The sequence below is a fragment of the Pelecanus crispus genome, chromosome 1, assembly GCF_030463565.1.
Source record: "Pelecanus crispus isolate bPelCri1 chromosome 1, bPelCri1.pri, whole genome shotgun sequence".
NCBI lineage: Eukaryota > Metazoa > Chordata > Aves > Pelecaniformes > Pelecanidae > Pelecanus > Pelecanus crispus.
The window spans coordinates 24040780-24056914 of record NC_134643.1 but is presented as its reverse complement, the minus strand read 5'-3'; the positions used below and the strand labels follow the sequence as shown (position 1 = coordinate 24056914).

Genomic DNA, 16135 nt, shown 5'->3' with positions numbered 1-16135 from the left:
CAGAAAGATAGGAAGTAGGAAATTTGGCATTTCTCCTATCCTGAACAAATGGATTAACCTTTAGACAATGTACAATAGGGCTACTTCTTGGCAATATTTTTGTCTAAAACTCAACCTGCATTTTCCCTCCTGAAACAATACCCTAGCTATACATGTCTGTGCTCTACTAACTCCTCTTCATCAGTAGAATCTGGAGTGTTATTTTTGTAGTTAGTCCATAGTATAAAAGCCACTCTGCAGAGGCATATCTGTGGCAATCGGATTGCCAGCTCCCCCAAGATCAGTGCTGTCCCACAGAAACAAGCCGTCTCTCTTCCAACCAAACATATCCATATCTCTTTGCAAACTGAGACCAAAAGAGCACGATCATATATGAAAACACCATGAAGCAATAACTGAGGACCCACATCCACTTTTGCTACACACCTGTTGAATTCCTGTGCTGGAATAGAAAGCCTACTGACAGTAATATCAAAGGGATGCAATTTTGCATGGACACAGGACATTATTTCCCTCTGGATAAATCCAGTTTTACAGTGGTATAATTCACTAGCTTGCCTGGAATTCATTGCTTTCCCAGGGATTTTTTCTCATTTAAATGAGACTAAGTGATGCAAAAATCAAATTCTGTTTCCCTTGTGAGTAAACAGGATTCAACAAGCAGGTTCTATCCAGCTGGCTACAGAAGAATGTAGTCACTTATGCTATTTGTCTGCTGCTCCTGAACTTGGCAGAAGCCAGATATCTGAATTATAAAACAAGTCATGCCCCTGCAACAACCCTTCTACAGTCTTGGGATTCCCAGGCGTTTGCATTTTCCATTCAGTATATGATACCAGCCTGTTTGTCTCTTTCTGCAGGACATGTTTTCTTTGGTCCCAGACACCATAGAGATGAGCATAGTCTCAATCCCCAGGACTTTTTATGCTGCTCCTAACAATAAATGAGTTCCTTGTCTCCGATTACCAAGATATGTTCTCTTCTCCCACAACACTCTCATGAAATGTTGTTCGGACTATGTAGTCAACAGCCAATGAATTTATGGTAATATAATAACATAGCAAGTACACCTGTGCAAAAGCACACATACGCCCTCCTTTCTATTATTAGCCAGTATGTATTGACTTCTATAGCAGTGCTTCTCAACATTTTAGCCCATGCTCCACTTTGCTTAATAATCCTTTAACCTATCATCCAAATAGGCAAGTCTTGAGACCTCCTGTGACTTCATCTGCGTTCATATGACAAACCTTCTAGATTGATGTGTCCTTGCCTAGGTGACAGGCCTCAAGGAAGTCAGCTGTTCTGGAAGGGGACTTTCTGTGTTTCAGCACTATTGATAAAACCAAAGCATACTCATGGCACCAAAAGAAGAAATAAGAATGGTAAGAAAGCCAGCCCTTTCTTCAGCTCTTTTCTTGGGCTTTGTTTTGGAAGTGTCAGGCCAGGAGAACTATTGCAGGATCCACAGCCTCTTTGAAAGGCTTCTCTAAAGAATAGCCTAAATATAACGGTGGTGATAACTTCTCACTAAGACCTTAACATTTCAAAGGACTTTACAAACAAAAACCAAAGAAAATTTATCTGAATATGAGTACCACTCACTGTGGGGGATCAGTACTACCATAATGCAATGGAGTTGCTTGACAAAATTTTACCCAGCCTGGAAGAGGATTGTAATGGCATTATAAATGTGACGGAGCCACTATCAGAGTAAAAAGCTAATGGAAGTTATTAGGAGCTTTTTGTAGAATGATACCCAAAATGGGCTAACATCCTTTTGCTACTTTTAAGTTTATAGAAGAGCCATGTGCATAAATGTATCAGAGAAGAAGGAATAAAGACCCTGATTCTGCCTCTACAAATACTGCTGCTACACAACTAAATGCTGCAGGCACCTCCTATGAAAGAACATAAGTCAAAACTCAAAATATGAATTATTCCAGCTCAGAGAAATCACTTTTGCTCCTGTTCCACAGTCCCAAGCTATAAAAGAAATGCAATAGGAAGAGAGCTCTCACAATACCACGGCAGATCTCAGCATTGCTATCAGAAATAATTTATTTCAGAGGAGAGTTAGAGCCTGAAGTGCCAGACAAGAAATCCTACCATGAGGTAAAAAGGAGAGACTCTTGTCCCTTTAAGGTTCAATGTCTCCACAAGCATTTCCCTTATTTTCTGTTATCCCCATAGGCAGGTCCCACTCATAAGTTTCCCAAACTCCAGCTCTTCCTCCTGCTGACTCATTCATCCTCATGACCCACAGAAACTGAGCCCCAGTCAGAGTCTTGCTCATGTCTGAAAAAAATTTTGTTTGAAGCCTATGGAATGAAATACTTACTTGAAAAATAATGGGCACAGTGTTCGAAAAATAATGGGGACAGTGGTCAAAAAATAGCTTTTCTTAAGACAAAAAGAGAGAGAAATAGAGGCGGGGGAGAGAAGTGGAAGAGAAAAGTAGATGAATAAGATACCTTCCGCAGGACAGTGAGGAAGGGATTAAGAAACTGGCACCACCCTTGCAGGTGTTTAAAATCTTCTCATAAATGTGTACAGAGCCACCTATCACTTCCATGCAAGGCTTCCAAAGACATCCTGTGAGAAGAGGTTCTCTCTGGTGAAAGTGCAAGCATGGATCAACCCATCTTCTTTCTGGAAACGTGAAAGATGCATCCACACTCAGATCTGATCTAGTCCCCCTCTGAAAGCATTTTACTCTCTCTATTGAGGACACAGGCAAACAAGGGCAAACAGCCTCCTAATTTAAGACCTCACTTAAATGCTTAATTGTCCTGTCAGAAGGACAGGGGACATAATATCTTGCTTTTCTGATCTGGGAGCATAAGTAGATCCCAGCCCAGAGGAGCATTTTGCTCTTGGCTATTTAATTAATTCATGTGGAATTAGTGCCCTTCAATAAGACTTTTGTTTGGATGACTATTTTTCTCTGATAAATGTTAGCAGACACAAGGATATACATTCAAGCACTGTAAACCAGTTTAATCCTAAAAGCACAATGTGCTTTAGGGAAAATAATGAGGATGGAAATACACAAACCCACAAAATCTACCATTTGGCTGTAACACAAAATAGTGCCTGGTTTCTGATGACAGAACGCGGGACTATTCATATTGCACAGCTGTCACTGTACTGAAACAATCATCCACCAGGGGAAAAAAAAAAAGTCTTAATTTAGTTCTCATCGTGGCTAATAAAACTAACATTTCTGTACTAAGACACCGACACGCCATCAATGATCCTTGAAGTGTCTTGGCTTCCCTTCAGTGTGATGTAGGAGCAGAGGAGCTCTGTCCTGAGAAATCAGCAGTGATGTCTACACTGCTAAATCACATAATTTCAGAGCACATCCCTCAGCATCAGCTCAGCTGCCTCCACCACTAGACTGTCAGGACGGTCCATAGCTCAGCCACGACATGTGCCAGCCAAGTCTCCCAATTCCCAGACAGGTTTCAGAAGTTAGCATGGGTCAAGAATCATTCTTCCCCAGTAATTTGCAGCCCCATGATTTGGGGGAATAAAGGAGTTTATGATATGGATGTAGACTGTCTGTGTCAGCTGGCCTCGGTGCCAGAGAACTATGTCACGTACATTTTGTTTACTAGCAGAGATGTAAAAAGTGCCTCCTATTAACACAAGGTCTTTAAAAAAACCCACTGCAGAGTTTGTGTTTCTGTGCATAAGTGAGCTCTTGTTGAACTGCTAGACTCCCCTCAGCTTTTTGGTCTTCTCATTTCTGAAATTATGACTGATATCTATGTTAATATACGTACTATGTAACAAATAACTCAGTGGCCTCTGTCACATACAAGCAACCATAACACAGTGGTAGGAACTCAACAAAACTTCAGCCATGAAAGGGTGAAATAATTCTCTCCACATATGCAGTTTCCTTCATGTGAGGGAAAGATATGTGTGTGTGTGTGTGTGTGTGTGTATATATACACATATACTCCCAACTGCTCTTGGGGAAGTAGAAAGAAAATCAGACTGTTCGTCTTTAATAGCTACACTCTCTTTGTAAGGTGCTTACATACTGTGGTTATGGAATGACATAAAAAACTCAACATTTTAGACAGCTTCAACTTGCCTACAAAAACAGGGGAGACATCTCAAACCATTTAATAAACATTAATCAAGCTTCTGATTGTTCCTGTGAAATGGTTAAATACAAGCAAATCAAAATGACAAAAGAGAAGCACAAAAAGGTCAAGAGATGGTTCTCAAGCCTTGTAGCAAACCGATGACAAACATGGAAAATAATACAGAAAACCAGATGGCCCCTTTGCTCTAAACACTGGTTATAGCTCCATCCAGCAATGGGAGAAGACTAAAAACACTAAATCTTTAGAGGAATATTTAAGGAACTAATATACTGTAAAATGGTGAATGAATGCCTCAAGTTGCTTTTGCACTCCCTTGCCTCAAGCGGCTTAGCACAAATAAAATTTGATGCTAATCAGTCCTAGCAGTTTTCACAGCATCTGAAAACCTATTATTTCCTCTGGCTGCAACTAAAAAATTTCCCAGCTGTTTCATTACTGATACTTGCAAAGTATCTGTTGTACCTATAATTTTGTCTTGGTGTTGAGCTGGTGTTTGCCTCTCTTGACCATAACACATTTAACCTGGTACTGACAGAAGAATCATGGTTGAATTAAAAAGGTTTTTTGCGTAATCAAGTATCTACTACCACAGAAACATAAAGAGATACGAATGTTGTTTCTATGTAAAAGAAGCTGAATTAGGGGGGAAAAAAAAGAAAAAATGTAACTATTATAATGGTGTTTTCCAGCCAATAACAAGACAAGATGCTCAGGCACTAAACAGATATGTGCTTGTAATAAGCTACAAAAAAAACCACTGCAAAATTAAATGGGATGTGTTGGCAATAGGTTCCTTTTATAATTAAAAATGATTCAGAAAGTGAAAATATTATCTAGAACAAAAGTAAAACAAATCTGTTCATTTTAAAAGCTGATTTCAAAATGTTTCAGTCGTCTTCTCCTTACTAACAACAATTTTTCTTCATGCTTCACACAAGATTTTCCACATATGTTTTAACCACTAAAAAAAAATCATCCTATTTCAAATTTCTAATGCTATGCAGCGGAAAATGTTATTGACAAATGTAGCATGACACAGTGAACAGAAAATTGATATATTTTAATCAGTGCAGCACATTTTTTATTAATGAATGCCAATATGTTGAGTAAAATTCTTGAGCCTGTTCTTCACTTCGGTATACGGTAAAGCTCTCCATTACAGAAAGGCCCTGCAGTCAGACGTGGAACAGACTGATTCCTGCATCCCCCTAGAGCTTCTGAAGTCAGTAATGTTCATAAGGTGCAAAAATTTCCATAGATATAGAGTCAGGACCAGGATCTGTACATGGTTCAGGTTACGTCACAAAAGTATGCATGTGCTCTCTGAAATTATGTGGTAAAATGTTGTTACGTTTTATTTACATCATATTCCCTTCAATCATGAGATGCACTCTATTGCCACAATTAAATACACAGCCCTGTATTTACGAAGTTCAGTGAAGTTAACCTCTGTAGAATGGTAATTCCCTCATTTCTGGGAGACCTGTCTGCTGTTTTGTGCAGGTCTGGAACATAAGGCAGCAAGAGCACAGAATGGCAGCCAAATGTAAAACGACCTGCAACGAAGCCTAAAAAAAACATCATCCAGGTACAGCCCTGGTAGCTGCGGGAGGCTACCAGCCAAAGATATACGCTAAAACCCAAAATGAGGCAAGGAAACAGCCAAATCAAATAAACAAAATGCTGAGGAAACTAATCTAGGTCTCCATCCTTTATTGGATGCAGGGGGGAACATTGCCACCAAGGATGAGGAAAAGGCTGAGGTACTTAATGCCTTCTTTGCCTCTGTCTTTAATAGTCAGACCAGTTATCCCCAGGGTATTCAGCCCCCTGAGCTGGAAGACAGGGATGGAGAGGAGAATGAAGCCCCCATAATCCAGGAGGAAGCAGTTAACGACCTGCTATGCCACCTGGATGCTCACAAGTCTATGGAGCCGGACGGGATCCACCCGAGAGTACTGAGGGAGCTGGCGGAGGAGCTTGCCAAGACACTCTCCATCATGGGGGTGTTAGTAGATAGCCGGCTGAACATGAGCCAGCAGTGTGCCCAGGTGGCCAAGAAGGCCAACAGCATCCTGGCTTGTATCAGGAATGGTGTGGCCAGCAGGAGCAGGGAGGTGATTGTCCCCCTGTACTCGGCGCTGGTGAGGCTGCACCTCGAATACTGTGTCCAGTTTTGGGCCCCTCACTACAAGAAAGACATTGAGGTGCTGGAGCGTGTTCAGAGGCGGGCAACGAAGCTGGTGAAGGGTCTGGAGAACAAGTCTTATGAGGAGCGGCTGAGGGAACTGGGGTTGTTTAGCCTGGAAAAGAGGAGGCTGAGGGGAGACCTTATCGCTCTCTACAACTACCTGAAAGGAGGTTGTAGTGAGGTGGGTGTTGGTCTCTTCTCCCAAGTAGCTAGTGATAGGACAAGAGGAAATGGGCTTAAGCTGCGCCAGGGGAGGTTTAGACTGGAAATTAGGAAAAATTTCTTTACGGAAAGGGTGGTCAGGCATTGGAACAGGCTGCCCAGAGAGGTGGTGGAGTCACCATCCCTGGAGGCATTTAAAAAACGGGTAGATGTGGCACTTCGGGATATGGTTTAGTCTGGTCTACCCTTGATTAGTCTAGAGTGGGCTTGGTAGTGTAGGTTAATGGTTGGACTGGATGATCGTAAAGGTCTTTTCCAACCTAGATGATTCTATGATTCTATGATTCTATGATTCTATGATTTATCAGTAGTCCTGGTTAACAGGGGAGGTCCCTGATGACTGGAGGCTTGCCAACGTGACGCCCATCTACAAAAAGGGCTGGAAGGAGGATCCGGGGAACTACAGGCCTCTCAGCCTGACCTTGGTACTGGGGAAGATTACAGCATGCTTCATCTTGAGTACGCTCAACAGGCATGTGCAGGTCAGCCATGGGATCAGGCCCAGCCAGCATGGATTCATGAAAGGCAGGTCCTGCTTGACCAACCTGATCTCCTTTTATGACCTGGTAACCCACCTAGTGGATGAGGGAAAGGCTGTGGATATCATTTACCCAGACTTTAGCAAAGCCTTTGACACTGCCTCCCACAGCATTCTCCTAGAGAAGCTGGCAGCTCAAGGCCTAGGCAGGTGTACTCTTTGCTGGGTAAAAAAATGGCTAGATGGTTGAGCCCAGAGAGCTGTGGTGAACAGAGTTAAATCCAGTTGGCAACCAGTCACAAGCAGTGTTCCCCAGGGCTCTGTTTTGGGGCCAGTCTTGTTTAATATCTTTATCAATGATCTGGATGAGGGGACTGAGTGTGCCCTCAGTAAGTTTGCAGATGACACCAAACTGGATGGCAGTATCGATCTGCTCTAGGGTAGGATGGTCCTGCAGTGGGACCTGGACAGGCTGGATCAATGGGCCGAGGTCAATTGTATGAGTTTCAACAAGGCCAAGTGCCAGGTCCTGCACTTTGGTCACAACAACCCTATGCAACGCTACAGGCTTGGGGAAGAGTGGCTGGGAAGCTGTCTGGCGGAAAAGGACCTGGAGGTGTTGGTTGACAGCTGGCTGAACATGAGCCAGCAGTGTGCCCAGGTGGCCAAGAAGGCCAACAGCATCCTGGCTTGTATCAGGAATGGTGTGGCCAGCAGGAGCAGGGAAGTGATCATCCCCCTGTACTCGGCACTGGTGAGGCCGCACCTGGAATACTGTGTCCAGTTTTGGGCCCCTCACTGCAAGGACATTGAGGTGCTGGAGTGTGTCCAGAGACGGGCAACAAAGCTGGTGAAGGGTCTGGAGAACAAGTCTTATGAGGAATGGCTGAGGAAACTGGGATTGTTTAGCCTAGAGAAGAGGAGGCTGAGGGGAGACCTTATCGCTCTTTACAACTACCTGAAAGGAGGTTGTAAGTGAGGTGGGTGTTGGTCTCTTCTCCCAAGTAACTAGTGATAGGATGAGAGGAAATGGCCTCAAGTTCTGTCAGGGAAGGTTTAGATTGGATATTAGGAGAAATTTCTTCCTGAAAAGAGTAGTCAAACATTGGAACAGGCTGCCCAGAGAGGTGGTGGAGTCACCATCCCTGGAGGCATTTAAAAAACGGGTAGATGTGGCACTTCGGGATATGGTTTAGTCTGGTCTACCCTTGATTAGTCTAGAGTGGGCTTGGTAGTGTAGGTTAATGGTTGGACTGGATGATCGTAAAGGTCTTTTCCAACCTAGATGATTCTATGATTCTATGATTCTATGATTCTATGATTTATCAGTAGTCCTGGTTAACAGGGGAGGTCCCTGATGACTGGAGGCTTGCCAACGTGACGCCCATCTACAAAAAGGGCTGGAAGGAGGATCCGGGGAACTACAGGCCTCTCAGCCTGACCTTGGTACTGGGGAAGATTACAGCATGCTTCATCTTGAGTACGCTCAACAGGCATGTGCAGGTCAGCCATGGGATCAGGCCCAGCCAGCATGGATTCATGAAAGGCAGGTCCTGCTTGACCAACCTGATCTCCTTTTATGACCTGGTAACCCACCTAGTGGATGAGGGAAAGGCTGTGGATATCATTTACCCAGACTTTAGCAAAGCCTTTGACACTGCCTCCCACAGCATTCTCCTAGAGAAGCTGGCAGCTCAAGGCCTAGGCAGGTGTACTCTTTGCTGGGTAAAAAAATGGCTAGATGGTTGAGCCCAGAGAGCTGTGGTGAACAGAGTTAAATCCAGTTGGCAACCAGTCACAAGCAGTGTTCCCCAGGGCTCTGTTTTGGGGCCAGTCTTGTTTAATATCTTTATCAATGATCTGGATGAGGGGACTGAGTGTGCCCTCAGTAAGTTTGCAGATGACACCAAACTGGATGGCAGTATCGATCTGCTCTAGGGTAGGATGGTCCTGCAGTGGGACCTGGACAGGCTGGATCAATGGGCCGAGGTCAATTGTATGAGTTTCAACAAGGCCAAGTGCCAGGTCCTGCACTTTGGTCACAACAACCCTATGCAACGCTACAGGCTTGGGGAAGAGTGGCTGGGAAGCTGTCTGGCGGAAAAGGACCTGGAGGTGTTGGTTGACAGCTGGCTGAACATGAGCCAGCAGTGTGCCCAGGTGGCCAAGAAGGCCAACAGCATCCTGGCTTGTATCAGGAATGGTGTGGCCAGCAGGAGCAGGGAAGTGATCATCCCCCTGTACTCGGCACTGGTGAGGCCGCACCTGGAATACTGTGTCCAGTTTTGGGCCCCTCACTGCAAGGACATTGAGGTGCTGGAGTGTGTCCAGAGACGGGCAACAAAGCTGGTGAAGGGTCTGGAGAACAAGTCTTATGAGGAATGGCTGAGGAAACTGGGATTGTTTAGCCTAGAGAAGAGGAGGCTGAGGGGAGACCTTATCGCTCTTTACAACTACCTGAAAGGAGGTTGTAAGTGAGGTGGGTGTTGGTCTCTTCTCCCAAGTAACTAGTGATAGGATGAGAGGAAATGGCCTCAAGTTCTGTCAGGGAAGGTTTAGATTGGATATTAGGAGAAATTTCTTCCTGAAAAGAGTAGTCAAACATTGGAACAGGCTGCCCAGAGAGGTGGTGGAGTCACCATCCCTGGAAGTGTTCAAAAAATGGGTAGATGTGGCACTTTGGGACATGGTTTAGTGGGCATGGTGGTGTTGGGCTGATGGTTGGACTCGATCTTAGAGGTCTTTTCCAAACTTAATGATTGAATTCTGTTCTGTTCTACTCTATATTCACTTCTAGATTTAGTGAAAGAAACTATCCCTTGCATTTTGTATGGTTGCACATAAAGTTGAAAGAGTAACTTCATGATGTCATTTGTACTTGTACTTCTGAAGAGGTAAATATTTATGAAATGTATAAGGCAAATATGCATGAAGTGAATATTAGTCCCTCCAGACAGAAGCTATTAAAGTGGATTACAATGGTGCAGTAAGAAGGGAATTTGACCAAAAAGAGGAAATAAGAAATTTAGTCTTGGGAAAAGAGGAGAAAACAGAAGGCAAAGCAAGGAAAAGGGCAAAGCAAGGCAAGAAAAGGAATAAAAGTGTTGATTAACATTTTGGCTTTATATGCATGTACATAAATATATACATAAAAGCTTAAGATCACAATTCACCAAGCATACTGTCCACCCATCTCAATTCACATGCAAACCATCATCCCTAGGCTGCTCCTAGTGTGACATTGGCTAGAAGATGTGTGAAGGTGACAGATGGAGTGTACCAAGGAGTTCAAAAATAGTGTGAGGTTTTTTGGGAGGACACTAACCTAAACAAATGTGTCCCTTTTTCCAGCAGATTTTAACCATTGACATAAGTTATTCAGACATTGAACAAGTAGAAGCTTTGAATACAGGGAACACAGTACACGAAGTGAGTAAGTTACAGTCTCTTGGTTCCTCCAGACCAAGTTTTGAGGGACCGGGAACAGCCCAGATGCTTATGAACATCACAAAAAGCAGCTAAAGGATACCACCTGACCATGCCTGAGCACCCTACAGGACGCCAAAATTTCAGTGAGACAAAGCCAAGGAAGGGTGTACAAGTAAGACTTTGACTGATCAAGTCAATAGATAGCTTGCCTTTGTGCTAGTGAGAGCTGTCCAACTGAGACAGCCAGGCCCTCACTGGATCCTACCAGCCAAACAAAAAACAGCTTGGCAGCAGGATTTCCAGACTGAAAAAAAACAAACACCAAACAGTGTCACTTTCTATCACCCAGAGGAGAGGAAAGAGCAGCTCCTGGTGCACCAGAAGAAAGGAAAGAGGCTGTCCCATGCCTCTCTGTCCTATTTCTACAGTCACTGCCATGGGAAATGCTAAAAACCTGTCAAGGCCCTGAATGCACCAACAGGCTCTGCAGCACCCTCCCTTCCCCAGCCCTGGATTTGGTTCCATGTGTTCAAGGTCATTTCCAATATGGCACAGATACCTGACTCTGGATCAGCCCAGGAAAACAGCTAAGTTGTGAGGAAGAGCAGTGAGAAGCCTCATCAGAACCTTTGTCTACCTTCTTTGCTCAGCAGGTGCATTTCAGCTCTGACCCCTGCCTTTGGCTCCTGCTTGAGATATGCTGCTGGCCTTGTACCTTGCTGACCGTGACCTTCCCTTGCTGACCATGACCTTCCCTTGCTGACCATGACCTTGCCCTGCTGACCTGACTTCCTGGCTGACCTTGGACCTGCCTCACTACTATGGACTTGTCTGGCAATCGCTGGACTGTTGGCTGAACCTGGTTACATTGACGGACCTGTTTTTTTCTTCTCATTCAGATGAGGCCGTGAGACGACTGCCCTTTTTGCCTTGCTGTACCCTTGGCTTCTGTCTCAATTTCCCTTGTAAAGCAGCCCACTCCTGACATTCTCTGACAAAAACAACTTAAAATGATGGGCCAGCAACAGTGGGGAAAATCTGTCCTGAGATCCAAAAAGAACTATTTAAGTGGGTAGCTACTGTGTTACTACCTAGCACAGTTCTTCTGTGCTCGCCTCTGAAGGTCCTCTCCTTCTTCCACTGTATTTGCAGCAAGATCACTTCCAACTTCTGAAAGTTTAATAAGCAACAGTTTCACACAATCTTTTTTGCATCAAGGACTAGAGTAACATAAGGCAAAAAGCAGCTTCCTTATGATAATCAAGGAATAACAGGTCCAGTTCTAAACAGTTATTTCCTTCAACAAGTGTTTCCTGTTTGTAAAGTGCCTCTGAAAGGTCTAAACCATCAACAGGTGAAATTTAGGCTGTCCAAATTTGGACCTTAATGTTTTGGACCTTCTAAGGGCAGAAAATCACCTGCTAAGCAGTGATGCACCTGGAAATTCACAAAAGGGGAAAGGACAGAGAAGAATATAGGTGAGCCATTTGACCAGAAGAAAGGCTATAGATCAAGGTCATTTTCTGTGGTGCCCTCCTTCCCCTCTCCTCATGAAAACACTTAGATAAAAGGATACCATGACTATCAATCAGTTTATGCTATCCACCAGATCATCAGATAGGACTATTGACCTGTATGTTTTATGTTGTAAAATCAATAAAAGAAAGAAAAAAAATTGCAAGAAAAAGAAAAATAGCAGCATGAAAATCCAAGCTGCTGAGCATACTATTTCTCAGGCTACCTTTGTTCATATATTCACATTGAGTGAATACACATCTTTGTTTGTATATTCACATTGAGTGATACAATATACTTCTCACAATTTCATCACAGATTAAAATTTCACTGGATAACAATGTTCTCCAAAAATATGTAGTCTGACATTTAGGAACTTCAGAGTACATATTAAACCAATACTGAACTTCAAATTACAGGTTCAACTTGCTGAACAAAACTGCTAGACAGAAATATAGATGAATCACTCTAATCCCGGATATCATGGAAACAGGCATTTGCATGATGGTGATCACTGACTTCAATGAAAGTACAGGCATTTGCACCAGCTGAGTGCCCAGCCTTGACACATACCAAGATACAGTAGACAAAATTTCATACCTAGAGCCTTTGTGAGCATGGACCAAGGTCCTGGTCCTCAGCTGCAGAGCTGTGGGTATGCATCAGCTGAGAATCTCAGCCCATGTCTTTGGTCTGAGTACAACCCAAACTGGATTATATGTCTATATTTCTGGCAAATGACCCTTAATTTCCTGATCCGCTTGACTATAACCATTGTGAATGGTTTCTACAGTGCAGCTAACTGAGGGCCTTATCCAGAAGCCTTTACGCATGCAGAGATAACATCTACTTCTGAGAGGAAGGTGTAAAAAGACTTCAGATGCAAGTCAAACATCAGACATTAAAGGGTGTAATTTGTCATTTTTTACATTATTAAGTATATTTGTGCAGGATCTATAATTAAAACTAAAAGAGATGTCTCCTCCTTTTGCCAGCAGCTGTGTTACATCAATTAAATGGGTAAATAAGATCTTTCCCCAGAGGGGATATCACATGACCCTCTATTGATTAAGACTGCAGTAGAACGTTATTTGCAATCTTATTGCATAATGGAAATCAGGAGGTAGCTGTCGTGGTTTTAGAAGACAAATTGCCACTATCTTAGACAATTCATAGGCCTCTCTCCTTCTTGCTGCTCTTAATTCACAGTTAATGCATGTCTTACAGGGCTTAGTTTCTTAAATCAGTCTACAGCACTGTATTCAACTCAAAACTGGATGTAAGTCGTAGTCTACGTGGCCCTGCATTATGATGGGTATTAAAGTGACTGTTCCATCTATCATTACTTCAGAACTATGCATTATTTAATAGGCTGACACAACTTCAAAAAAGGATGTGAAATTAAAAATAGACACCTCCCACAACATGTATGATTGTTCCCAGGAAAGACAGGCCTCTCCCACCAGGCACAGCTCCAGAGATGCTCTCCATACAGAACATTTTGAAGTGTCAGCTCAGTTTTGTGCACTTGATTTTCACAAGCAAAACATATGGCTGGAACAAGTCCACTACTCTCAAACCTGTGCAGTAAGTGCAGCTTGAGATAAGTTTTGAGATTGTAACGAACACCTGACCACAACCCAGCAGACACTTTGCTCCTCCACTGAACTGTAAATCCATCATTATGCCCTTCATGGGAGAACCAGAGGGAAGGACAAAAATCTCCCTTTAAATAACTGAAACACTCTTTGCCAATTTGAGAAACCTTAAAAAAAAAAAAAGCAAGCCAATCTTTCCTTACTTCTACTCAATCTCTTTGTTACAAAAAGTAGAAAACAAGTGCAACACTTTTCAAAATACGTAACAGCAATATTTAACATTACCAGAATCTTCTCCACCAAAGTCAAAGAAATGGTCTTTAAGCGGTCTTTGGTGGTTGTAACTTTGTAGGACATAAGGCAAGATTTCTGAATGGAAGGAATGAGTCTGAATAACAGTGGGTGGTAGGACAGTAATAGATTCAGACAAAAGCTACAGTCATTCTGTGTGTAGAAAAAAGTGCTCAACTTACCATTATCTGTTTGCCATTGCACAGGATTAAAAATTAAATGTCTGCTGCCTGATCTGTTCCAGCTAAGTTGATTGATTAGAATGTGTTCATCTTCCCATCTAACTTAGCAAGTTTGAAAGTGGCAGGTTTACTTTTCCATTATTTATAACGCCAGAGCTTAATAAAGTACATGGAAGGAAATGTCAGTATAACTGTTGTCCAAAAGTAATCTCTCACAAAGTGATAACAAAGTGTGGAAAAAAATATCACCTTGAAAAAAATATGGAGGAGGTTAAGATTTCAAGGAAATCAAAGATATTTCAGTACACTGCATTTGACTAGACATGCACATCAGTAGCACTAGATTATTGCTGGTATATCTTCCTATTTAGGGAAATTATCTGGTCCTCCTACAAACTGATTTGTGTTTAAACCTTATATTTAATTCTCCTGGAAATTTGGGAAATCAGTCCCAACCTAGTCTTGATGAGCATAAATGCTCAATATGGAGCAAATGTGAGTAGTAAAAAAATAAGGATACAAGCTCCTAAAGAATTAAAATGTGCTCTGGTTGCTCAGAAATTCAAAAGAGGCATTTGGCACCTTAAATTAGGGTCTGCAATCACTGCTCTTTTTTTTTTTCCTTTGCTTTGAAAGGGCAAACCAGTCATTCAGATTTCTGAATCTAAAAAAGTCCTTTCTTTTTTGAAGGTAACACAACATAATCACCTCACTTATTTCATTGTGCTTGAAATTTAAAAGGAAGATAGAAAATGTTCCTTACCTTAAAAAGTCTTAAAATATTTGCGACCATAATGGACACAGAACTTGCTGCAGCACCTATCACACCTGATATCTTGTCTGGCTTAGTGAAAATAGGTGGGTCACCATTAGCACATTTCACATCTGAACCATCTTTTTCTATCAACGCTTGCACAAATGTTAAGGATTGCTCCAATGCATAAGTGTCCCTGGAACACGTATCGAGGATCCGGACACCTAAGGTGATATTGGCAAGAAGATCAGGGTCTTTATTAATCTGATCAATTGCATACAGCATTGCCTCTAGTCTGTGGATCCCTTTCTCCTTCTTGAGTTCCCCACAAGGCACCCCTCTATCCCCTTTTGCATGGACGGGGAACAGTCCTCCCAAGATGATGTCCCCGTCCAGTCGGATGGAGTGGGCATATTCCTGGCCATGCGTTCTTTGCATCAGGGTGAGTATCCAGTAGAATTTGGCTGTTAACAGGAAGAAACAATGGCAGGAAATTAGTCGTTTTCCTTCGTATACCATTTTCTCTGAAGACTTTGTTGCTATCCAGTATCCAGCTTTTCTTCTTGCTAAAGGATGAGGTTGACCATTTGAAGCTGCACTTTCTGGAGGCTACCATCAGTGCCCAGTAAGTAATATAGAACCATGCGGTAGGTAGAAAAAGGATCTCAGCAGAAGTACATAAAACGTGTTTTACAAAAGGTGTTCGCTGATGTCATGTGTTGCTCAGCTTTTCTGAGGTGGTTTTCAATTGCTCTTAATCGATGGTGAACTGTAGGGTAGTATCTCTGGTCCTGATGCTAAGAAGAGGTCAGTAGCTTATGTCCTTGTATTTTGCCCTGCAGCTGAGGTACTTCTGGAAAAAAAAAAAAAAAAAAAACAAAACCAATGAAAAATACCATTTAGTTCAGCAGTTTTATACCTGTCACACACTGTATTTACTTTTGAATATGAGTTACATCACCTAGGTTTTACTTTCAGTATTCTGTAAGGGAGTAATTCTTGACCTTCTGTGAATTTCAACACCTGGCTGCACTGTAGTACAAGCCAGGAAACTGATGATACCAGCAGAGCAAAAGCCAAATCAGGGGAACTAAACTTAGCTTGGTGTTCAGATTCTGACCAGTAATTTGTATTTACCTTCGCATTGCATGACTCCAGAAACAGATTTGATCCGTAATACATTGTATTTTCTGTTTTGCTGTATCATTCTGTTCCAGCCTACAGAAGTGCAATAACTACTTACACTCTCACTCGTGGAGAGGTTCCATTTATGACAATGGAGTAATCAGGGCTCCTGAATTTAAGTATGCTCTTCAGCCGCTGCAGTACAAGAACATTCAATTCATTTGGA

The 16135-nt window shown here is 42.6% G+C and overlaps 1 protein-coding gene across 1 annotated transcript in view; it reads right to left on the bottom strand.

The window, feature by feature from the left end:
* GRM8 (glutamate metabotropic receptor 8) overlaps window positions 1–15303 on the bottom strand; it is a 363184-nt gene extending 347881 nt beyond the window's left edge. The window contains exon 1 of the mRNA XM_075704969.1: window positions 14794–15303. Within this exon, the coding sequence (XP_075561084.1) occupies window positions 14794–15303 (510 nt within the window). The remainder of the gene's footprint in view (window positions 1–14793) is intronic.
* Between the last annotated feature and the right edge of the window lie 832 nt (window positions 15304–16135).